At 39.4% G+C, this 25,836-nt stretch overlaps 1 protein-coding gene across 1 annotated transcript in view; it reads left to right on the top strand.

The window, feature by feature from the left end:
- Nucleotides 1–25,836, top strand: part of ADAM22 (ADAM metallopeptidase domain 22) — a 140,434-nt gene that overhangs the window by 94,045 nt on the left and 20,553 nt on the right. Inside the window, 17 exon segments of the mRNA XM_030007955.2 lie at nucleotides 54–144; nucleotides 2,037–2,088; nucleotides 3,970–4,069; nucleotides 7,867–7,938; nucleotides 8,569–8,661; nucleotides 10,810–10,890; nucleotides 11,123–11,173; nucleotides 11,459–11,522; nucleotides 12,047–12,152; nucleotides 13,228–13,344; nucleotides 14,045–14,213; nucleotides 15,782–15,890; nucleotides 16,868–16,958; nucleotides 18,308–18,325; nucleotides 21,197–21,304; nucleotides 24,259–24,359; nucleotides 24,921–24,987. Coding sequence (XP_029863815.2) covers nucleotides 54–144; nucleotides 2,037–2,088; nucleotides 3,970–4,069; nucleotides 7,867–7,938; nucleotides 8,569–8,661; nucleotides 10,810–10,890; nucleotides 11,123–11,173; nucleotides 11,459–11,522; nucleotides 12,047–12,152; nucleotides 13,228–13,344; nucleotides 14,045–14,213; nucleotides 15,782–15,890; nucleotides 16,868–16,958; nucleotides 18,308–18,325; nucleotides 21,197–21,304; nucleotides 24,259–24,359; nucleotides 24,921–24,987 — 1,490 coding nt within the window.

Genomic DNA, 25,836 nt, shown 5'->3' with positions numbered 1-25,836 from the left:
TGAGATACCTGTATGTAACTGATTACTCTTCCTACCTTGCTTGTTTCTTTCAGTTTGGAAAACCAGACTTAATGGCAGTTACCCTGGCACAGACCTTGGCCCAAAACATTGGCATTTTCTCAGACAGAAGAAAACTTATAAGTGGTAAGGTTGTTTACTTTTTCACTCTGTCTCAAGAGAAAAATCTTAAAAGATGGAGGATCTTATCAGTGTCTCCCTGATATGTATTTTTTTGCCATGTTTCTCAGAATGTTGGGTTATTTTATTTTTCTTGTAATAACACAATGAGGGACTGACATATCATTAATTTTCCTCTATTTAAATGCTGTGATATCCCCCTGCCCATACTTGCTGGCAGCACTGGTGTCACCATTTCATTAAAAATAAATCATAAAGGTGTCTGCCACTTCCATTCATTTCAGGGAAATCGATGTCACACCCACAGACTAAATGGCTGCCATCTTACAGCATAAAGGTAGAAACATACATTATTAGAGCTGGGGATGATGAGGAGCCACCTCAATCCTGTTACACAGGATGGTTTTGACAACATAGCTTTTTCCTCGTTTGCCTTGATTGAATGCCTCTTGTAGATTACCCAGATCTCCTGTTCCTCTTGTAGATTATCCTAATCTCCTGTATTTGCCACTCTACTGCTACCATTTCTCTGCTGTAACTTTGGTATTCAACTTCTTAGTAACCCCTATTTACCTGCAATGCTAATTCAGACCTCTGTCCCCCTGCCCACCCCAAGCACCTCACTCTCCCTACTTCTATGTTATATGAAGTACCAGCTTGATACAATTAAAATAATAATACAGTTTTGAAACAATTTAGATGATGGAGTGCTTAGTTATTGGATCATGTGTACTTATGTGGCTTATATTAAAAAAAAATAAATTACTATATTGAGTGATAGAACTCTGCTTAGGTGATTCAGGCATTGTAAAGACAGTATACAATGCAGAGATACATCTGCATGTGAAGGTTTTTGCAGTTTACATAATTCTATTTTGAAAAATACTCAGAAATGTAGGACAGATGCTCTATGCTACTGGTATGTTCAGTATTCATTTTCCAGCTGCATATTATTTACCTGATACAGGGGCAGGGTAAAAGTGAAAATGGTAATAGTGGTGATTCCTTTTCTTACGGCTGAGGAGAGGGGCAGGACACTGTTTTGGTGGGGAAGGAAGAGAATGCAACTGTTGGACAGAGCCTTGTTTCCTTTTTAATTGTACTTTTAAAATGGAAGCAATGAACTGATGTTCATGTATTACAGTAAGGCAAATTGCAGAAAGAGAAAGTATATGTGCAAAGCATATGTACAGAAATAGACACAAGACACAGTTTTGAAAGCAGAGGACTGAGACCAGAGCAAAGCAATCCTAGGCAGCCTGGCAGGGCAGAAGGGAGGGCTACCCTCTGCCTGCTGGGGAGTCACATGGGGAAGGGAGGCAGGCAGGGAAGGGAGGAAGAGCAGAGGAAGAAGCTGCTAGATCCTGCTGTACTGGCTTGTGTTTACTGACCTTTTTATTCATTTTTTGTGTGCATTATTGTTTGGGGTTTTTTTCCCAAGCAAAGATTTTTCCCAGTCACATTAGCGTAGTTGAAGAGGAGAACTGAAAAACTAGAAGAAGGGCTAAAATGATTCTTTTTTTTTTTACTCTGAAAATTTGGGAATCAAATATCATGACACAGGAGAAGGCGGGAGAGCTGACTCATGATTTGCAAGTGCTGGAGGCTGACACTGCAGTTTCCCCTAACTTCACTTTAGAGAAGGAAAGAAAAACAGGACACATTTTCAAAGCTCAGGATTGCATAGAATCATGTATAATTATTGAAAGAAAGGTTGTCAGTGTGCACTGATACACTTAAACTAAGGTGTGGAATAAGCCAGCAAATTATTCTTTTCAACTTGTATTTAAATATGAAATGGAACTGACTACAGCATGGTTTTTGTGATAAGAAATGTATTATTTTGGATTCACAAGACTCAAGATGTAATTTTTTCTTCTTCTTCTTCTTCTTGTCAGGTGAGTGTAAGTGTGAGGACACGTGGTCTGGATGCATAATGGGAGACACGGGGTAAGGCATTTCACTAGAGGAAAGTCATGCCCTTCATACAGTGACCTAAAGTAAAGGTGTGAAAATGTTTGTCTTTTGTGGTTCAGCAGAATATTTTCTGTGACTCATTTTTAAGAAAGTAAGGTATTAGCTGTACAACAGACATAGAAAAGACACTTTCAAAGAAATGTGAAAATAAGTGAGTTAATGAGAGGATATGTGAGGTCTTCTGGTGAGTGCTGGTTTAACTCACAAAGCACAGGGCTCAACAGCCAAGCCAGGTCATTGCAAAGAATGAGAAGCATGCTTAGCTTCTTTTCTCCTGCAAGTTTGCTATTGAGTTGTGGGAACAAACAATGACACATCCTCATTCTTGAAATCCTGTTATCAAATTTCTTAAGTATGCCTCATTTTCAGTGTTTCTTTTGGAATCTTTTATCTATATCTCTAATTTTTTATCCCCCAGTTTGTGTGCTAATGTTAGAAAAACTGCTCCCATTGGAGGTTGAGTGTGCTTGTATCCACATGTAATGTCACTGGAGAGATTTTATCTAGAGACTAGTGAATCAGCAAATTTTTGCTGCTAGATAAAATTTAATGCTTTCTAATGTGTGTATTCAGACCTTAATTCTTCCTGTTACACACCTGTCTTTCATCATGTGTGTGAATTAAACTATAGTCTAGTTTTGGATATAGACAGTGCTCCAAATTTATAAATTAATTTCAAACTGACCTGCAAATTTTCACAATAGCTTTGTGGTCAGAACAATTTTGAACAAAGAAGCATATCAAAGCTCTTTCAAAATGTGAATGTGTGCCTTTTTCACCTTGTCTAACTAAAAGCATACTAAGCAGGATTTTTCTGATTTTTAGTATGTTAAAAAGCCTATCTGAGAAGCATTCTTGATTCTTGTAAAAGTGATTCCTTATCTAATGGTCTTTAAATTCTTTATCTGAAGTCCAAATCTTTCAAATAATTAGGTACACAAAAAAAGCTTGGATTTACCTAGCTTATTGATGAAGGTTGGTGAATCCCACATTCTTTGTAGTCTTTAGACCTAAATCATACACACTGGAGATGGAAAAGGCCAATAATGTTTTGCAAGCCATCACTCCGCAATGCAGGATTATTTTGTGTAGCACTTCTGCTCATATTTTTTTTATCCAGTGATGATCTGATACAGGAAAGCCCTTGAGACTCCAGAATCTGCTTGAAGCATAAGTACTTTCATGACTGAGGACCTAAATACAAATATCACTTAAGTTATCTTGTGAAAAATTCTTTCCCCGTGGAAAGGATCCACGCAAAGATTCTCTGCATCATTTTGTTTTTAGGTGGTGCACTGGGCCTTAGGTTGGCATTCTGTATTCAAATGAAATTTATTCAGTGGGGCACATGAGAGAGGGAAGCTGAAATGTTAGCTGATGTTTGTTAGAAGCATATTTTAAAATAGCATAACTCTATTATATAAAAGTTCTGTGGGCCAGGAGAGCAATTTCATCTAAGAGGGAAATGAACTATAAGCAATCTTTGTCTCCCCCAGTATGTATGGGAAGAAATAAATGTATTTCTGAGATCAGGCCTGTTAATGGAACAGGTCATGTTTGTGAGAACTACGCACTATGTAATAAGATTTGTGGTATTTGGCATGAAATAACTTAGTGAAGTGTTTTAGACCTCTCACTTTCCATGAGCTCTGTGTCATTGCTGAAGGTTCTTTGTCATTTACCAAAATGATTTACAAATTAGAGTTACAAGCAGATAGTCACTCTGATTCTGAACAGTGTGTTTTTGTACTTTTTCTGAAGTATAACACTATATTTCTCCTCCTATTTTGAAAAAAGAAAATACAGTGTAAAAAGCACTGTAGAAAGTAATCCTGCTACCTTATTTCTCTGCAGGTATTATCTTCCAAGCAAGTTCTCCAAGTGTGATATTGAAGAGTATCATGAATTTTTAAACAATGGAGGTGGAGCCTGCCTTTTCAATAAACCAACCAAAGTAAGCATTACCTTATTATTGAGTATTATTTCTATTCTATTTCTAATTTAGATGAAACCAAGAAGAATGAAAATTATAATGTTGGAAAAAATAACACCTGTAATTTTGATATTTCTGGTTCTCTCTAAGTTCTAAATTTTCTGGTCACATATGAGTGAAAGTAGCTGATTTTAGTTCGTAGTATTGGGAAATTATATTTACATAAATTTTTAATAAGTGGTTTCATGTTCAGCGAAGTTCCCACAGGCTTTGATCTAGAAGCATCTCTCACACAATTTGTTCGGAATATTGTAAATGCAATATGTTGCTGAATTTATTTGCTGAGGTTTCAGGTGTCTTGGTAAACTTTTGCACAGCTTGAATTCTAATTTGTGTTGAACTGATGTCTTTTGGTACAAATATCTGGAAGCTGAAGTAAGACTGCTTTTATTTCACATCTGTCCCAAGACGAAGATATGGTTCCTAGAGCCTCTGGGGGGGGGTGCGCTGCTGTGCAGCTCGGCAGCTTTGCAGGCACCAGTGGTTACAAGTGGTTGTGATACTCTCCCTGTTCGGAGAAGACAAGGTTTTTACAGTGATTCTCAAAACAGAGTTTGAAAACTGGGACTAGTTTTTCTAAAGCTGAAAGAGGTAGAGCAGGAGAGAAACCCCCGAGGAGTAGAGGACAGACAGTAGGAGAGCCCGTGGCTGCTGGGTGCCCGTCACTCTCCTCATTCCTCAGGCACTGCCCACATGGTCCCCGTCACCATCACCTGACAGTCTGACATCCCCTGAACTGCGTGTGCCGGGGGAGAAACGTGTCTGGTGAGAAGTGCTCGGGTCATCTTAGCCTTGTGTTAGCTCGTTGTAGGCCAGCGCATGTGGCTCTGCACAGCCCTGCCTTGTGCTGGGTAGCCCCCCAGAGGGGGAAGGCTGGTGAATCCCTGCTGGCCCCTGATTCTCAGTGCCACTGTACCTCGCCTCATTTAGCAGGGTGCGTTACCTGCCTAAAGGCTTGGGGGCAGGAAAGCTACAAAAGCATTGGGACCCACTTAAATGACTGACCCATCCCCTCCAAATTTGCCTCTGAAGTTTGAAATCAGAGGTCTTGCTGTATGAGTCTTGGAAATCGGGAGAAGGGGGAATATCTCTTGAGATAGTATTCGCCTTTTCTTTGTTTCTCTTGTCTCAATTTTGGTCTGCTAAACAGGTATATTCACATGAAGGATGCAAAGAGTATGAAATGATTAACTGAGACATTTAAGGGACATAAATACAAAGCAAGGCTAAAGAAACCCCAGCCAAGATGCAAGCGCTTCTACAATGGAGGATTTGCAGCAGGGTTTCAGTATATTCCTGCTCCGTTTACTGAAGCATGTGTTAAAACGTAAAGTAATCAGGATAATGATCTTGACTCTTTTCTCTATATAATGAATGTTATCTATTTAATGGCTGTCTTTCAAAAGAAAGCAAAAGAAAGAGGCTAAGGCAGAAAGACAGTCCAACGTGCAAAAAAGACGTGATAGCTAAGGTGGTCACAGATGTAAAAGACAAAGGCAATTCTGGAGTGATGCACGTTCCTCCTGGAGCGGCTGAGAAAAAGTGCATCTTCTGACAACCACAGAATTTCTGTAAATGTTAGAGAGGGGAGGAGAAGGCATCAAATCTGGATAAGCTGAGTCTGCTTATCTCTCAAAGGTCTCCTTTTCATGGAAGAATATATTATTTAAAGTGGAGAGAAAGCACTGTAATTCGTTAATAAGATGTAAGATTTCTCATTCTTTAAAGTGCACCTGCATTTTAGAAGTTTGCTTTTTCCCATCTCATTAAAGGTGGAGAGAAATACTGGTGGTTTTATTTCTTTGATGAGTGAATTGTTTCCATAGTGTAATGTTTCTTACTTGGGTTTGTTTAAGTGATTATGTTCATTTACACATCTGTCACTTGGAGAAAACCAATTACTCTCATCTCAATTTAGATTGGCAGCATTTACAATTTTCTCTAATGGCATGTGGAAATGTGAAAGTTAGATGTGGAAGCCAGGGTCATTTAGATTCTTTTATGTATTGTTGTTTGGGTTTGTTTAAAGTTACTGTCAATGGATGTCTGTCTAATTCACAAGGCTGTCAAAGACATGTGTTTCCTGGCAAGGGTGGTGAAACACAAACTTACTTTTGCTTTTCAAGAAGTGAGATAAAGGAAAACTGATGTGACAAGGTACGGTGTTCGACAGTGCTCCACTGTAAGATCAGCTGTGATCCCGAAAATTACATCAATGACTGCTGGAGCAGATCGAGCGTATGCTCTTTTCAAATGAGTGGATGAATTACATGACTTTGGGGGAAAAGTTATCCAATTTGCTTTTCCTGTTTTTTTTCTTGCATTTCATATTTAGCTGTCCCTAAGTACTGCAGCAAATTGGCCCAGTGTTTTAAGGCAGGACCCTCTGTTACTGCCATCTACTTGTCTGTATTGTGCAGCACACCTAGAAATACTGAAGTAATTAAGATGTCTGGAAAAATACATAGGAAACAAGCAGTTTTAACAACTCTTTAATAATTTTAAAAGATGATTGCTTGCTTACATTTAATGTTAAATTCTACATATGCATTTCATGCTGCAGCCAAATTTCCATTTCAAGAGGGGGATCTAATAATAGCACATCAGCCTCTGCCACAAGCCTCAGGCTGGTTTGTAGCACAGTGAAGTATGCGAGGTGATGCTTCATCCTGTGGGCTACTGTCAGAAGGGCAGCAGCTGGAGAGAAACGCACTCTACACCACGGGCGGTGTACTTGTGCAGGTGGCTCATAATCAGGGTGGTTTCTGGAACGATCCTAGTTTAATTGGACAACTTGGAGGACAATCTGCAAAATTTTAGTCTCGGTGACACACTTATATGCTTTCTCATTTATGTAATAAAAGCTACTATTTTGTTTTCTTATGCCCAAAAAACCCCCAAAACATTTTATTTTCTTTTTGAAGAATTACCTTTAGAAATTTTAGGAAAATAGAAACAATGAAACTGGAAAGAACAGAGTATAAGTGTCCGTTAGAAGAGAACATAGCACGGATCTTATGTAAAATATGGTGAATGAATCTTGCTTCTGGGAGAGGAAAGTACTGCTACAAATATACAGATTTAGACATTTTAAGTTACAGTTTAGTGGGGAAGCTGAAGGGAATAGGAGAAAGCCTCACCAGCTATACTTTCTCATCTGCCTGTGACACATGCTTATGGAAAACTGCTGAAAGTTCCCAACTGTGGTAGAGGAAAAGGGAAGTAAAAAGCATCTGACTACAACAAAAACTCACAAAGAAACCCAGCCTCTCCCCTTTCCCTGCATTGCTGAGCCACATACTGCCAAAGGACAATTTTTTTATGGCTATTCCTTCTGAAGTTATAATGCAGGCTTCAACCTGGGACACAGCCCTTATCACTTGAATTCCAGAACAACAGCAATTGCAACCCCTGTGATGATAATGAAAATGTTGTATTGTTTTAAATTTCTTCCTTTATTGTCACACCTTTTGTTTTTGGTTGTGACTTCTGCTCAAACTGAATCTGCTGTAAAAATGGCACTCATGCACAGAAGATGCCATGTGACTCGGCAGTATTGCTGAATTAATTCACAGCATTGTTTGTTCTCTGCACATTTTGTTTGTGTTGTTTCTAGTCTGCTTCTGCCTGAGTTGTGGGTACTGTATTTCAGTTAGTGCATTTGGAGTGCTAGCTAAAAAAACATGTTGTACAGCGTAAATATTACAATGATTCTGTTAGGAGAGACATGCCCTTTGATTTCTGATTTTGCCCTGCAGCTTCTGGATCCTCCAGAATGTGGCAATGGCTTTGTGGAAGATGGAGAAGAGTGTGACTGTGGGACGATAGCGGTAAGTGCAATGTACTTTAAATTAGCAGCTAGGTTCTCCAGGACTTGGTGCTGCCCATCACTGCCATTAACATTAAGTGGAGGAAGACAGGCAATGTTAAGGTCCTGTGCCAAAGGATTCATCATTTCTTATCTTTTCCATCATGTTTAATACAATGTGGGTGCCACCCATCACTGCTGTTGACATTAAGTGGAGGAAGACAGGCAATATTAAGGTCCTGCGGCAAACGATTCATCATTCCTTACCTTTTTCCATCATGTTTAACACAATGTGGGCCAGCTTTTTTATTTTATCATCACATAAATTCTGAAGAGTAACAGTAACAGCTACCCGTGCAGAATTAGACCTTAAAAGATGTTAAATTATTTTCCTAGATGGGAACATGCCTGGTCAGTGCTAAATGTCAGTATTTAATGACTGACACTGTGGAGTTAGAAAAATTATTTCCTATATTGCACAGGAAGCAGCAGCTTCATGCCCCACAGTGCATGCCTTTTTCTGCCTCCAGGTGCCTAAAAGCCTGGTTAAAAATCTGTTCAGGTAGCATGCTAAGACAAGAAGTAGTAAGAGAGCTTGGGGCTCATCTGCTTTTCCCATGTATTCTGTTATAAGTGTGTGTGTGTTCCTCAGGAGTGTGCCAGCGAAGGAGGAGAGTGCTGCAATACTTGCACCCTGACGGCAGGCTCCCAGTGCAGCAATGGGCTTTGCTGTCGGAAGTGCCGGGTAAGGGCAGTGACCTTCACTGCAGCATCCTGGGGGGAATGCATCCAGGTGGCTACAGGCACCACAGCACATGTCTTTTTCCTTGCAGACCTTGTGATTCTTCTTCTGAAAGCTTGCCTTTTAAGATTGGCTGAAACCTGGTTTGTCCGGGGCTATTCTGTCTTTTAAGCTTGGCTTCTTGGGGCACAAACTGTGATCAAATGCAGAGCTGTATTAAAGCCTTCCAGTTTCCGACAAGTTTGAATCAGGTTCAAGTTCCATGAGGTTTCATTAGATGTCCTTGTTTAAACATGCACATCCTTACCCATGTGCCGCTGCCAACACTTACATGTTGCTCTGGGTTTGCCCCATGAGACTGAATGGGAAAATAGTACCACAGAGACCCAAGAGAAGGATACAGGAAAAAAAAAAAAACCAACCTGCAGCTAGCAGAATTGTTCAGAAGTGTTCATCTAAAAGACACCTGACTTCAGTTTTAGTTGAGTCTGCCTGGGTCTCCTTATGTTTGGACTGACTGAAATCCCATTGAGTAAAGGCAATCAAGCCCTGTGTAAACTATAAGGTATTCTTCCTGATACATCAGTAAATAGTAAAAGGAGGTTTAGCCAGATCTTGGCTGTAAGGGAGCCCAGCTAAATATGACTTCAAATAGTTGTTTATACTCATTTAGTAATAATGATAATTATTATTAATGTTACTAAAACTGTGGTGTACTATGTGTGATATTTTTATATTTGTCTGTGGGCATTTGAGGGTTTCATTTCCTTAGGAGGAACATTAGTAATAACTGTGCACCAAATTCTTGACTCTGTGCTCATCCTAATGTTAAAAAAAGAAAAAGCACAGATTATGCTGGAACAGATCACATTTCCCTAAGCACATTCTTTTTTTTTTAAGGTAATATAAAAAAAATAAGCAGATTGCCAGTGTGGGTGAATTTTGTTGAAGTATCCAAGTCACATGGGCACCATATTAAAGACTCTCAGAAAAAAATTAAGCTTCTGTGTACCTACATTATCTTTGCAAAGGAGACAAGGCTTTATCTACATACAGAGTGGTGAGGGTGAGCCAATGAAGAGAAACGGCAGAGTTTTGCAAAACACTTTTCCCTAGGAGGTGTTAATCACGACAACTCAAAAGACCACATATAACAGTTCCCAAACTTGGGGTTACCTTCCCCTGTAATACCCTGCCTGAAAGTGGGAGTGAAGGAGGGATTGCAAGCAAAACATGGTGGGTGTGCATCCCAGCATCCTGTGTAGTGTCTCTGACAACATTCCTGTCCATCTGCATTTTTCCAGAGACAGGCGGGGAAAAGATAAGCTGAAGGCTGAGAAAGTACCAGAGTCTAGCTCTTCCACTGACGTGTGCCTTTTTACACCAGCTGTGGAGTTAGCAGTTGTCACAAAAAAAATGTATGTGCATGCAGATCCACAAAAAAAGTCACAGAGCTGCATAATGAACTGGATATCACAGCCTTAAACATTTCAGGGAAAATAAGGGGTCTGCACTAACAATTGCCACTAATGGGATGTCTTCCTTCTTTTACAGGTCTTAAGACAGCACAGAAGTTTTTAACCAAAATGCCTATGTTAGGTCACTGACAGATTTTTCGTTGTTAAATATCTGGTCGCTTAGAAAATGGTGTCAAACGATACGGAATTCAGTACATTTATTAATAGTTTCTGTTCTACAATGGAGCGTTGTAATGACCATAGTGTTTATACCTAGAGCTTTGCAGTGTTATTAATTCCTAGAAAGAAGATAAGGATCACTCTCCCTGTTTTATGAAGAGCAAAATAATCACAAAAAGGCTCAATGACCTGGTCAAGATAATGCTGCAAGCCACTGCAGTATTGGTTTGATAAATTCCAGGGGTCCTGTGTCCCGAGAGAGCGCTTATCCTGCTTGTCCCCACACTCAATGCACTCAGGAGGGGGTGCCTCAGAGTGTGGTACCACTTGCACCAGTAAATGGCTGGTGGCTTGACAGGTGCAATGTCTGCACCAGGAAAAGGAAAGTCTTCCCACTTCAGTCAGCACATGAAAGTTTCCCATTTTTTATTTTAGTTAAAGCTCTAAGAAAGCATTGCATTTAAGGCAAGATATGGAGAAACCAACACACTAATTTTCTGTCCTTCTTTTCCAGTTTGAACCTAAAGGAGTTTTGTGCCGAGAAGCAGTGAATGATTGTGATATTGCAGAGAACTGCACAGGAAATTCCAGTCAGGTGATTTTTTGTATGTTCTGTCCAAGAGATGAAAAAAACCCACCTGTAGTCTCTCAAATCACTGTGAATGTTACTGTTTTGTGTAGTAAGGTGTATAAAAATTGTATTAAACCTGCTAATACTGAAAAAACCAGCATGATAACTGAAACAATGTTCCATATGCCATTTGTTGTATGCTTTGCTACCATGCTTGTCAGATCTATACTCCATTAGTTATTTTCTCTTTCTATAGTGTTCTCCCAATATTCATAAAATGGATGGATATTCATGTGATAACAAGCAGGTAATTAGCACTTCAATTTGTTTTACATTCTTTCTGCTTTTATGGATTGTTTTTTATAGGTTTTGGTTTAAGATCTTCAGAAGTCACCTGCGACAGTTTTGCTGACATTCCTGTGTTTTGGGTGCTAGTTATATTTTGGAGCTAAGCATTTAAATGAACAGAAAGTAGAATCGCATATTAGTTGCCTCAATAGAAAGCATGTGACAAATCTGTATATTAAACAAATACATATTTTGGAAAATCAAGTTATTTGAAACTTTTTCTGTATTTTTTCTTTCTTTCTAGGGTATTTGTTTTGGAGGAAGATGTAAAACCAGGGACCGGCAGTGTAAATATATCTGGGGTGAAAGTGAGTGAATGTTATTGCTTCTAAGTCATTCATGTGGCTTGAAAGATTACCTTAGCTGAGAAAAATTACGGAAGAGACATATTCACAACCATTAAAAACAGCTAGGACTGTATGTCCCTCCCTCTCTTACCTCCTCATTTTGTCTTTCCATCCTCTTTTCCAGCTCTTTTTCTAGTGTTGGTTAACTTACTGGTGATTATTCTGAAGTCTTAGGTTTAATTTCTCATTAATAACCACCTAGGGAGCCTATACTCGTATTTATTGATTTATTTCAGTGGCTTCTGGACATTTTGGACCAATAAACCCTGGTCAATCTGAACAAAATCTTAAAAACAGTTCTGTGGTGCCAACATAAAACTTTTCATTGAGAACGCTGTGCAGATTTTCACAGGCCGCCTGCAGACCATTGGTACTGCAGTTCACAGATTGGAAGCTCTGCTTGCTTTGATTGTGCATTGCCATTTCACAGGACCTGGCTTTTCAAAGTCTTCATCATATTGGAAGAGATTTGTTTCTGTTTTTAGAAGTGACAGCTGCTGACAGGTACTGCTATGAGAAGCTGAATATTGAAGGGACTGAGAAAGGAAACTGTGGAAGAGACAAGGACTCTTGGATACAGTGCAATAAACAGTAAGTTGATCCATTTTGAAAACAACTGGTATGAGATTTTTATCCTTGATCTAGTTCTTCAGTTGGCATGAAGAGGCTCACAAAGCCTCTGTACAGAACAGACTTCTCCTGGCCTTCTGCAGACATTAGTGCAGGAAATTCTGGAGGGAGAGGAGTGTTGAGAGGATATGATCTCTGGCAAGAGAGCACCATCTAAGCTGTGGGAGCACTTGGACCAAAAGAGGTCCTAGTACTCTTGGCGAGGCTTAGCAGTGCAGAGGAGAGCAGCCTGTGGTTTCATGTCTCAGTGTGGTGGTCGCCTTTTATGCTGTGCCATTGCATTGCTAAGTCATGTTCAGTTTTCATTGTATTGTAATCCTCCATGTCTTTTCCTGCAAGTTGCTGCCTGAAGCGTTGTTTCACGTTCTGTATTTATGCAGTTGATAATTTCTGCCTATTTTTTAACCTTTTGCCAGTCCTCATCAAACTGCACTCTGTTTTTTCAGATGAGTTCTCCATTCTGTCAATGTCATTTGAATTCTAGTCCTACCTACTAATGCCCTTTCCTACGTTTCTGTGCAGATTTGATAACCTTACTTTTGTTCCATTACAAATTTATGAGTAAAAAATACTCAGTAATATGGGAGAGGCCAGACAGCGCACAAGTCTCCACACACGAGTTGTAAAGTCCCTTCAACAGTTGAATTAAACTTGGTCTCTAGTTCCCTTACGTATGTGTCATATGAGAATTTGTTTAAAGCCGGTATCTACTGCTTCTCCTCTATGGGCCAGTTAGCATATCTTAATAGGATATTAAATCAATTTGATGTGATTTGTTCTTGACAGCTCCCTGATTGCTATTACTCAGAGCATTTTTGATAATACATCTTAAAAAAGACTCTTTTCCCAGTCTAAGCTCCAAGGAGAATAATTTGCCTGGGAAACAAGGCATTATTTATGGGAGTTACTGTCAGTGGGAGAAAAGCAGGGAGTAACAAACATGTTACAAAGCAAGTAAGGAAAAACACATTTTTTTGATCATCCATTTTCATTGAATTTTATTTTCAGTGAGCATCTGTTTATTCTCTCAATGCAGAGATGTGCTTTGTGGATACCTTCTGTGCTCCAATATATCCAGTGTGCCTAGACTTGGAGAACTTGATGGAGAAATCACATCATCAGTCTTGCAGTTTGGAAAAGTCTACAATTGCAGGTAATTGGAAATCCTGAAAACAGAATGATCAATATCCATCTTGCATGGAAAAGCAGCTTTCTTAATCCTAAGTGTAGAAAACTGTTTCTGTTAAATTTTTTTTTTTCCTATTAACACATAACTAGTTCAACCTTTGTTAAGCTTCAGGAACTTGACTGCATATAGGAAGCGCAGCTGTTTTGCAGTCCGTCTGTGTAGTAGTTAATTTTGCCTGCAGAGACGTAATGCTCTTCTCTGGCCTCTTGATTTTACATTCTTTAATGTTTGTGAAGTACTTAACATACTCAAAATACTTATGGCGACATATGCCTGCACTGCCAAAGCTAACTGGCAGCTTAATACGTTGCCATGTGTTAGCTGAATCCCAATTATAGACCTGATGTGTTCTCATAGCTTCACACAACTGTAAGATGAAACAAAGTCCTACACAAGTAAACTCAATGTTTTATCCAGCACTAGCTCTTACACAGGAAGAATGGTCTTTGTTTTCACCGTTGCATTTGTTTGATGTAGATATACTGCGTTTTGGTTTGTTTCATGTTAGGGCCAGTGAGATAAATAAGCTAATACTTACTCTTTCCTGGTCCTGGGTGTTGTATAACGCAGACAGAAATCAAGGCACCAGACCAGAGCCCAGTTTCTCAAGCAGTCCCATCTAATCACAGCACAAGTCTCCGGGGTCCTCTTGGTTGTCTTGCAGTGGTGGCCATGTGAAACTTGATGAGGAGACGGACCTGGGCTATGTGGAGAATGGGACGCCGTGCGGGCCAAACATGGTATGCCTTGAGCATCGCTGCCTCCCCACTGAGGCCTTCAACTTCAGTACCTGCCCAGGCACCACAGGCAGCCAAATTTGTTCAGGACACGGTGTATGTTCTTGTACTCTTTAATCCTTTTTTATGTTTTTGCTGAGTATCTGGTATTGCGCAGTGTGCTAGCTAGACCTTTCAAGAAGCCAGCAGCGTGACTCTAGAATTCTATGCTGGAGAAGCTTTTGAAAAGGAAAGGGGGAGGAGGCACATAAATAAACATAACGCATACCAGTTAAGGCATCTTAAACAATGAGTCACAGTAAGTATGTATTAGTTTTGCAAAAATTTTATTAATCAATTCTTTTGCTATCACTTCTGCTAACTTGATTGATACTTCCGCAGGCAATGTACTAGAGAATATAAAGGTCTAAGAACTGAGAAACTTAGGTCTCTGTTCTTCCAGATGCTCTTTTTAATTCCCTCTGTATTGTGTCAACCAAGAAGGTTCATGAAGTTGTTGGATTTTGTTGGATGAGAGTTACTTTGCTCTGGAGAAGAGGGGAGTGAGCTGGTTCTTGGCTAGTAGCAGCTTCTCAGCTTGGTGCACAGCCTATGGCTTTTCTGTGGCCCTGGCGAGTCCCTTTGTTGCTCACAGAGTTTGAAACAGTGTCCAGGTCCCTATGACTGATCTGAGATCAAAGGAGTTGTTCTCTCCTGTCATGGTTTAAGCAACTAAGCACCACGCAGCCGCTCACTCATTTCCCCCACCCCCAGTGGGATGGGGGAGAGAATCAGAAAGAAAAAGGTAAAACTCGTGGGTTGAGATAAGAACAGTTTAATAGAACAGAAAGGAAGAAACTGATTATGATAATAATAACAGTAATAAAATGACAATACTAATAAAAGGATTGGAATATACAAAACAAGTGATGGCACAGTGCAATTGCTCACCACTCACCGACCGATGCCCAGTTAGTTCCCGAGCAGCGATCTGCCCCTCCCCCCAGGACAACTCTGCCCAGTTTATACACTGGACATGACATCACATGGTATGGAATATCCCTTTGGCCAGTTTGGGTCAGCTGCCATGGCTGTGTTCCCTCCCAACTTCTTGTGCCCTCCAGCCTTGCTGGCTGGGCATGAGAAGCTGAAAAATCCTTGACTTTAGTCTAAACCCTACTTAGCAACAACTGAAAACATCAGTGTTATCAATTTTCTTCTCATACCTAACTCAAAAACACAGCACTATACCAGCTACTAGGAAGACAATTAGCTCTATCCCAGCTGAAACCAGGACATCTCATAATGTCTTTTGTCTTTTACACTGTATTAAAACCCTTTTTTAGTCTGAAATTAACCACTTTGTCATATTTTGAAAAAATAAAATCAATGAGGTTCAGAGTCTCCCAAAGCAAATATAAATGGCTCTATTAAATATATATTACATTAAAAAGATATTACTGTACTTAATATATATTACATATATTTGTATATAAAGTACAATAATACATTTAGTACATTTATATCTATTATATAAATAAAAAATTGCTGTATATTAAAAATGTTTTGCAAAATTTTGCAGGCTGTCAAAATCAGTGCTATATGACTGTAGCTATACTGTAGGTATTAATTATGGGAATAGATTAATTTTATGATTTTATTCTGAGCTACACTTTTGGCTGCAGGTTTGTAGCAATGAAATAAAGTGTGTCTGTGACCGATTCTGGGGAGGAGATGACTGCAGTTCTCGTATCAAAGATGATCTATTTTTTGATAAAGATGCCATCAATAAAGGTATGTTGTTATAATTTTTACCAATAACTGGAAAAGCTTGGATTTGAGGAACGTTCATTAAACAAAACTAGATCTCCTACCTTTCAGTTAGCATACAACACGATGCACCATTAAGAGCCTCATTCCCTTCCCTTCCCTTCCTCCCACTGCAGGAGCACTCAGTGTCTGTGAATGAGGTCACAAATGTGGGGCTTTATGTGAGCGGTGCCACTCACAAGCACTCAGTACACCTCTCAGGACTGGTACCAGTGTGTGCGGTTGTACCTTGCTTGTCCTGATCATCTGAGTGGCCCTATTAAGTATATTGATAGATTAGGATAAGCAAAAAGATGCTGGGACTTTTCATATCTAGATTGAAAAGTAGTGTTACTTACATGGCTGGTTTTTGTTTGTAGAGTCAATTTTTTATTACATGGCCAGTATGCAGAATGTTGGCACACAAATTTCAGGCTTTTACATTTTTAGAGTGAAAGTTTTTATTCATCTTGCATACAAAAGAAAAATATATTGTGGAAAAATGAGGGTGTAAACGTTTTTCATTATAAATCCTTGTGGGGGGACAGTTTTACCATCTTCCAGAACGTCTGTTTTGGTTACTTTATTCAGCTATGGAAGGGATTTGAGCAAAAACAAACAGAAAAGTCACTTTTATTCCAATGTAAGCATATATTTGCCAGGCAGGTTATAAGGATGTAAGCTACAGCAGTTTAATATTGATAACATTATATTGGCATACCTGGCACAACTTTCCCATGTAGCAAGTGTTCAGTTAAGGGAAACGGACACAGAGGTCAAAGCTTGATTTACAAATGATCTTTTTATGTCCATGTTATACATCAAGATTATATATCACTGGTTACAATTAATCAGCCCAGTGCAAGTTGTCTAAGCAGGTTTTTGAAAGACAGTGCATTTACTAGTTTTGTATATTTTTCTGCTAAAACCCTGTATATTTTTCCCCTTTCTTGTGTTTCCAGGTGTTGTTAGCACAAATATAATAATAGGGGCTATTGCTGGCACCATTTTAGTGTTGGCTCTCGTTTTAGGAATAACTGGTTGGGGTTACAAGTAAGTAAATTATGTTCTTCTTAATACAGTTAAAAATATGTTTATTTCATCTGATAGCTGATTATGCTATGAAAAGAACAATTAAAACATAATCTAAAAAATCCAAACTGGATTATATTTATACAGTGACATTTTTGTAGTAGTAGCAGTTTTCAAGCAGTTCTTACATGTGTATGTGGTTTTGGAGCGCTTGATACAGGTTTGAAATTTATTTCTTATTTAGTTATTTCTTTTCTTTTTTTGTAGACTAACAGAATATGATTTTGCTGTATCTGACAAAGGAAATACAAGAATACAGTCTGATTCAATTATATATCTCTCCTAATGATGAAGTAAATTTAGCAAGATTAGCCTTCAGTCAGTCAGTAAAGCATTTAACCATAGGCTTCCTTAAACAGATGTTTATATTCAGTTGGCTTAACCTGAAATTAATTCAGGCATGTTTTTTGGTAAGAGAGAGAGAGAGATCTGTAATTTGCAAATAAGGTGCAAGTTCTCTCCTGGTGTAGAGCTGTCAGTGTTCCGCTCACTCAGAGGCAGAATAGATTATTTTAGCCTGACTGGTCTTTTTCAGTTTTTCTCCTTTTGTGAATTTCTTCAAAAAACAGAGGGGTTTAGTTCTTTTGCATTATTAAAGAAATATTCACGGTACTTACTTTGTCATCTGTGTTTGGGTGAGACTGGCTCTTGAAGTCCTTCCTCCATGGGTCTTTGGCGTGCATGGAGGGCAGGGCAGGTTCAGCTGCAGGCAGTGCTATAGCTGGAACACAGCCCCAGCAGTTTGGCATAACAAACTGGCACATCCCCTGCTGTTTTGTTAGACTGAGGTGGGCTGAGGGCAGCTCAAAAATATGTAAGGAGAGAAGCACTTGGAAAAAAGAATGAAGATTAGGATAGTAAAAAGGTAGGTTATGCTGTCTTGGTATATCACCCTTGGCTTCTGGCAGTATCTGAAAATCTGGACTTCTGAGTACAACTCCAAAGTTAAGGGCTCATTTTTGAGATCACATCTAGCCAGTGGGATTAGGTTTTGGAGGTGGAAGGCAAGAGTGTACCTTTCACAAGCAGCTTCATAGTGAATCAACTTAAACTCATCATGAACTGCACCATCTCCAACTCAGCACTGACATTAGCCATCAACATGAATATATTTTCCTTGTCTATTCTGATTTAGTATGATTATGAGTATGTTTATTTCAGAAGTGTTTTCTGTAGAAATATTTTGAGCAACAATTTCATTCTGCATGCATTACTTTTCTCTTTACTTTTTTTTTTTTCTCTTACTGACCATGTATACCTGCATACTGATAACTCATTCTTCTTTCTTTGTCTTCTCGTTGTATGGAAAGAAACTACAGAAGACAGAGGTATGTGATAAAAGTAACAGAATGTGTATTAGAAAGTTCTGAAATAGCTTTTCTTCTCTCTTGCTCATTTACATGCTATAAGGAAAATACAATGATGAAATATCATATTTTAAAGAATATTTGCTTGAATATGTGAAATTGGTATTTATTCTCTAAAGGCATTGCTTGAAATCCTGATTTCACTGGACTCAGTAGCAAATATAATGTTTACTTCTGAGATAGTCTATTTTATTTAGGAAAACAGGAGAATATTTCCAATAGGAGAGACTGAACACCTGCTATTAGAGATGAAAGTGTTCTTGGGAGGCTGAGAATTGAATAATTAGTATTAATATGATGTTCAGGAACCTTTTGAGACAAATTAATTCCTGGAGCTTCTTTGCAGTTAAAAATACAATCCATTTAAATTGCTGTGCGAATGAAGAGCCCATTCATTCCCACCACCCTGCTCAACTGATTTGTAGGTAAAGCACAGTACCATCTTCAGCACAGGGCTGAGTTTTCACCCTTTCAATCTTGTGGTCAAAAGCCAAACAGTTCTTTGTGACTCAGGTTTGGCTCCTGGAAGACCACCTCCCTTTCATCAGTCATCTGCCTGGCAGACGGATATTCTGGAAAGGAGTTGGCTCCTTCCTCTTCCAGACCCTCACAGATAAGAGGGTTTCTCAAATTCTCCTGTTTTCTGCCTCTATCACCACCTCCTGGTCCAAGCTGCTGCTTGCTTTGTTGCTGCTACCTGTTGTGCTTGTTCTCCGTTTCCCCTGCCTGCGTAGCGCTTTCTCTGCCAGGCTCAAAATACTTGCAAAAAGCAGAAAAGCTCTGCCAAGTGCTGGTTGTGTACTACAAGGTCAGATAGGCAGCAGGAACAGTAACAGGAAAAAGGCAAAGCTATTGAAGTCAAGCCTTATGGAGAGGTTGGTGCGTGGTAAATGTCAGCCGGCACAAGGAAGGCAGAATTTCAGGGTTTGGTGCTGCTCAGTGGCATGCAATATATTTACAAGCACAGACTAACATGCCCATCGAGTCACTCTATTGTGGATGTTTCAGTGTTGGCTGAGGACAGAGCAGCCAGAACCTTGAAATATAGAATACTGCCCCATACATGTTCGCGTTGGAATATTAGCGAATCTAACTTTTTCAAATTCCCTCATCTCCAGAAACTAGCATATGGACAGAGAGCTGTGAGTATGCAGTCAGTCTGCAGCTGTGCCTGTGGGCATGGATAGAGTGGAAACCAGCATAAGCTGAGACTTTTGAAGATGATGGAGATACTTAGTAACTACATCTCCTTCATGCAGAAAATGAAGTTCTGTAGGCTGACTTCTAAATAGATAATTTTGGATATGTACAAGGAGTGCTCCATAAATGGAAAAAACAGACATCCACCAGGGTGTCCAGAGTGTCCTTTTTTTGGAATTGTTTATGATTAGTCCTTAAATAAAGATGAAAACAAGCCATTGAGGTATTTTTAAGCCTTACATAAGGAATGATATTTTGCAGTACTAAGCAACTGAAATGAGTAAACTGAAAACAATGAAAAGAGCAAATTACCATGGATTCTGCTAGCTGAGATAGTGCGGCTTAAAGGGCACAGCTATGTGGGAGGAGTCATTTCTGACGGGATGGTGAGAGGACAGTTTGCTGGAGGAACCCTGGGGAGCAGAGCTGCCCACACTGAGTCAACTCTGAATACACCAATGTACCAGCTGAGGAATGGGACAAGAACCAAGACTCAGGAGGTGTGAGAAGAAATAGTGTGGAAGTACTGCATTGCACTAATGATTTATATGCCATATAATTATATATTTTAAATACTTCAGGAGCATTAGTAATTCAGATGTGGAATGAAGAGAGCCCAGATCAGGTCTGTAGTTGGACACAATTTGAATGTGAATCAACCTTGTGATAAATGCGCATCTTAATAGGGGCAGACTGAAGCAAAAAGGCCTTGGAAAGTGCAAGGCTGAATAGATAACTAAGCTGCTGGTATTATGATATAGCCAACTTTCAAAGTAGGTACTTGTACTAGGGAGGATTTTTCAGCTTGGTGGAACTGTAACTGGAATATTTGCATGGCAGTTTTTCTGCTGGCAATGAATTCACTATCTGTAAAAAAGTTGTATAACTTGATTAGGACTTTCTCATGCATAGATAGTTTTATGCACCAAAACCGAGCTTCTAGTACTGGAAAAGGATAAAATATTGACAGATGTGTGTGGCATTATTTTTATGTGTCTTGGCTGATTGAGTCTATTGTGGTAATCAGAAGTAGCTGAGAAGCTCTGACACTGGTGTTAGGTCCCCTGCACAAGAGAACAGTTAACAAACTGGAGGGTTTTCTCCTCCTGAAGGTTTAAACAACTCAACATGTTGATATTCTTGAATTCAGGAATGATCACAAAAATTAAGTGGAAAGCAACTATCTCAGAAGGAAAAAGGCTTTCACTTTCCTGAACTCCTTTTTGATCCAGGCATGCATTCAGCTCAAGCTGTAGTGTTTGTCCTGCACCTGGGGATGCTTTTCACAACCAGAGTGATGAGCCATTTGAAATGTCTGAACTTGGTTATCCAATGTCTCAAGAACCACAAACTAGTCACTTTGAAAACTATAATCAGAGTTTATCAGTGAAATGTTCCTTGTTTTCCCCTACCAAAACCACATAATCTACTTTTCTGCATGTATCAGAAGCATGCGGGAATTTTCTCTCAGATGGTTGAATTATTTATTAATGGGTTTACTGTGTGTGGTTAACAGTTTCCTCAAGGATCGCTAGCCTTGCCTCTTTTCTTTTAAACTAATGTTTGTGCATGTTTGTGTGTGTGCTGGTGCCTGTCATGTTCTCTGACTCTACAATGTTTATTATACTTTAGACAAATACCCCAGGGAGATTATGTAAAAAAGCCTGGAGAGGCCGACTCTTTTTATAGCGACATGCCTCCTGGAGTCAGCACAAACTCTGCATCTAGTTCTAAGAAGAGGTCTGCTTTTCTGTCGCATTTTCAGATTTCTACCTGTTCCATCACCCATTATTCCATTAGTCAGAACATTTCATTGTTTTGCAGCAGGTTTGAGTCTTTCTTCTTTCTTTGTGGAATGTTTGAAATAGCATCCTTTGTGCTTTGATTACTGATTTTTCTCAGATGCCCTGAGCTGCTAATTATTACAAATAGGCCAGAATAAACAAGTTTTCCATTGTAAACCAATTTTCGGTTAATCAAATTTTCATTGTCTCCCTGCTTGAGAATTGTTTTCAAGTACACTCTAATAATAATTGCTGGCTCAAAAAAAATTAAATAAAACCCCACAATTTTTTAAATCTTGGTCATGTAATCAAAGAAAAGGAACACTGTCTTGCTTCAATAATAGTTATAAACATAAACTGTTCAATATAAATGTTATTTTTATATCTTTGTCAGTGTCATTCATTCATTGAGTTGACGTAGACTTCTGGATAATATTCTTGCTGTCTCACATTAAAGATGGTGGTGCTTACATTTTATTCCACTTACTAGGCTAGTATACTAAATGGTCGCGAAGTGTTATCTTAGAAAATAATTCTACAAAGACTTTCTGTAGTTTTGTGCTTGCTATTATGAGGAACCAAGGAGGGCATTAGATTTTGCCCTTGATGAGATTTCACTAATTCTGTTATTGTTCCAGTTACTTAAAAAACCCAACAACATTTTAAAATGGAAAATTCACTGAAAAGCATTGAGGGTCATTTGTAATTGCTAAGGTCATTAGGTCATGATGCTCACCATCCCTCTGCAGTTAGAAATCCTTTAATTATAAAAATCTCCAGCTAGCACTTTAAAACAATTTATGAGAAGCACTATATCATAGGAGGAGTAGACAATCCTGAACTGCTTCATAAGAAAACTGCAATTCTCAATTCTTGTCTCGCTGAGCAGTCTATAACTGTGCAATTGATGAAGCCATTTTCTTTGTTGTTATTTTGAAGAAAGTAAAGAGGAATGTATGGAAGGGATGCATTTGCAGTGACATTCGCTATTTGGGTATAGCAGCTTGATCCTATATGTGACTTCATTCTGTCTATTCTAATGAATATGTTATTAGAAAAACTGTAGTAGTGATTAATTCATGATTTCTAATGTTTAAATTCAGCTTTTTAGATGTGTGAGTGGATAAATAATTTTTTTTTTTCAGGGAGCAAGTGTTAATCTTAAATGATGCAGTGTTTGTGTTGGAGAATCTTTTGTCATTTGGATAAAATTTTGAAAAAAGTTTTGGGAAAGCAAGTTTTCATAGCTTTGTGTAAGCAGGTTCAAGTACCAGTTAAGAAAAATAGTTTCTTTTTAAATGAATGCCATTTAATGCATTTCTTCTTTCATTCAGTATCTGTGTTTCTTTTCATACTTCATTTCTTTCATGTGTCTCTGTTTATTAGTCGTTCCAAAAAGCTAATGGTTTCTAAGGTCTGTCTGTACTAGAGAGTTTTGTTGTTCCCCACCACCAGTTCAGGTATGTTGTGCCACTGTCAAGTCTGGAAAAGTAAGTCTGACAAATATTTCATTAACATTGTGGTGGAGCTGACATAGTCCTTCCATTTGAATGCCCAGAGTGCTATTTCCTACCTTCCAAGCTGGTTTTGATTTGCTCTGTGTGCAGATATGGATGGCATCTCTTCGGAGATGTTAGAGTGACTGCGCCATTAGCTGCCTGGGCTTCTCCATGCTGGAAAGCACTATGAAGTGTTAGTTGGTATTCAGAGGATGTTCAAGGGTTAAGACAGAACTTTATGATAACTCTTGCTGTTACGAGGTAGCAAACACTAAAACCAGTATATAGCAAGACATTCCTGAACCTGAAAATAGACCTTTAGGAAGAGAAAATTATTAAAAAAACCAGTCAGTGGATCTGTTGGTTCTCAGACATTTTGTGCTGTAATTAAGTTTGAATTAATTAAATCCTGGGCTTACTTCAGTGTGGCTGTGATTAGCCTGGTCTTCTGGAAACTGAAGAGCATCTCTCAGATGCCTGCCCTCCAAGGAAAGCAGAGACTGAAAAATGCAAGAGTATCCAGACTTAGAAACTACAGAAATAGTTCCTTTAAGCAAAACTTATTTGTAATAAGTCATCTATTCTGACCAGTTTTCAACTTCCTCTTGTGTTCTGTTTTGGATGTAATTGTAGATCTCACGGCAAACAGCCGAGCAGCAGCTCTAGTTCAACAGGAGGGAGCCTGTTGCAAAACCCCATGTGTTGGACATGCCACACACATCTCTGGCTCTTAGAGGGTATACAAGAGGAAAGAAAAACTTTAGTTTGCACCAAGCACCTAGATATAAAGACTGTTTTTGGCTTTGAGTTTAGCATTAGGAATATATACTGCAGTGACTGGCTGACAAAATATAATAAAAATTCAGAATTAGCAAAAATGAGGCAGTTACCCCTGCACTGGAGCTACCAGCTGTGGGTGGGAGGATGCTCATCACAGACTCCTGGGCCCCTGAGACTGGTAGCAGTGGGGTGAGGGAAGCAGTCCAGGCTTTCCTACAGCAGCACAAGGAGGGAGTGGGCAGCCTGCAGGTGGGATGTGCTTAACTGTGAGATAAAAAAACCCTTGAGATGAGCACAGTTGGAAGAGCATCTTCCAGCTAAGAACTGGGGCAGAGCTGCAAATCCAAAGAAATGTGGTGTGCACTGGTGTTTGTGCTTTCCACAGCAGACATGCAATAAAGCAGTGCTTAAGCCTGGCTCTTGAACGTGGGCACACCGAACTGCTGCAGGGACAGCTGCGAAGCGTAACTGCAGGGTTTAACCAGAAATCCTGGATGCTCTGCTAGTGCAGACAGACCTTAGGCTGTGTTATGTCACCGGCCTCGGGAATGTGAGTCTCTGAACCACTGAGCTAACACTGATGTGAGATAATACCCTTAAAAATAACCGCATCTGAGCCCTCCTATTCCAGGTCAAATGGATTATCTCATTCCTGGAGTGAAAGGATCCCAGACACAAAACATATTTCAGACATTTGTGAAAATGGGAGGCCTAGGAGTAATTCTTGGCAAGGTAAGTGTGAACCTCAGTGCTGGCCACAGTGGAAACCAGCCTCTGGGCTATTGCTGCTCTGCTGAAAGTTTAGCTGATCTTAGGACAGCGGCATGGCTCCTTACAATTGTGCTAATTTAACCTGGAATTGGGATTTAGCACCACCCTACACAAGTACCTGTTTTGCACAATGCTTTGTCACATAGAAATGATGTTTAATTTCTCCCATTCCTCCAGTGTGAGCAAACATGAAAAAGAAGTTGTCTATTCACTCTTGTCAGCTTCTGTGATTTTATCAGGCGGTGTTTAGTGGTTTTGCTGAAGTGTAGTGATTTTCTCAAATGAAAGCTGAAATTAAGGAGTTTTTTTACAGTTGCAGCAAAAAGTAGAGAAAGATCACTTAAGTGTCAAGTTTAGCTGGTCTGAGGTAAATCAAGAGGAGCTGACCTGTGACTTTTAAATGGTTAAAGCTAATGAGGTAATGCCTCTTTTGCTGGGGATACAAAAAGAATATACAGTTTGGCATGGGACGCAGGTGAGTTTCAAGTTGTTTTACCATCTGTATCCTTTGATTTCTTTCAGGTAATATAGGAGGAAACAGAAAGAAAGTCAGAGGCAAAAGATTTAGGCCACGGTCTAATTCAACTGAGTAAGTCTGAACTTATAAAAGCAAAGCCCAAAAGTACAGTTTTCATATTTGTGTTTTGTAGATGGAGATTAAGAGTACTGAAAAGTAGACAGCTGCATTTTTTTCTCTGTGGCCCATTCTGATTGCTGACTGATAATCTGGTAAATGGTTTGGCTAATGTATTTCAACCTCTTTTTATGTATTCTTTAAAAATTAACTATCAATTTTCTTTTTTATGTAGGCTTCCTCACAGTCATTCCCATAGCAATTCCCAATGATGGTGGCAGCCTGCACCATCACTGCAGGCTTTTGTCTACAGTAAACTGCCATTGCTGAGTGTATCCTGGTTCAATACTGAATTTCTGATAACCTGTTTCCTACCCTTGTCTTCACCTTGGGTTGGGCCATTGCAGAGTTAGAGATTTGTATCTCTGCGACCTGCCTGGAGGTTTTAGGAGAGGTATCTGTCTGCTTTGAGAGTACCCTGAAGTTTATCATTGTAAGCCTGAAACAGCCAGTCTTGAGTAAGCCCTGCAATAAATGGGTAATGAGAGTCCTTACCAAGCGACTGATCCCCAGACCTTTCTAGTATGGCTTAGAGTTGATTTCTTATTAATTTATTGGTTACATTTACTGAAGAGCCCATGTGTGCAGTGCTCCCCATAGGGAAAGAACCTTCCTTATGTACTTAAGCCTGCTGGTTCAGGCTGCTTTTGTGAATGAACGGTGAGTGGCTGGAAACATAATCTCTGGGCTTGTCAAGCACTGGCCTGCTCTTACAGCACTTACGCCACACGGGAATGGCCTCTTCTTTGACCATGGTGGCGATGGCAGTGCCCTTTCCCCCTATCATTAGTACAAACTTTGCAC

The sequence above is a fragment of the Aquila chrysaetos genome, chromosome 3, assembly GCF_900496995.4.
Source record: "Aquila chrysaetos chrysaetos chromosome 3, bAquChr1.4, whole genome shotgun sequence".
Lineage (NCBI taxonomy): Eukaryota > Metazoa > Chordata > Aves > Accipitriformes > Accipitridae > Aquila > Aquila chrysaetos.
Note: the sequence above shows the minus strand (reverse complement) of the source record. Positions and strands in the feature narration are given on the sequence as shown.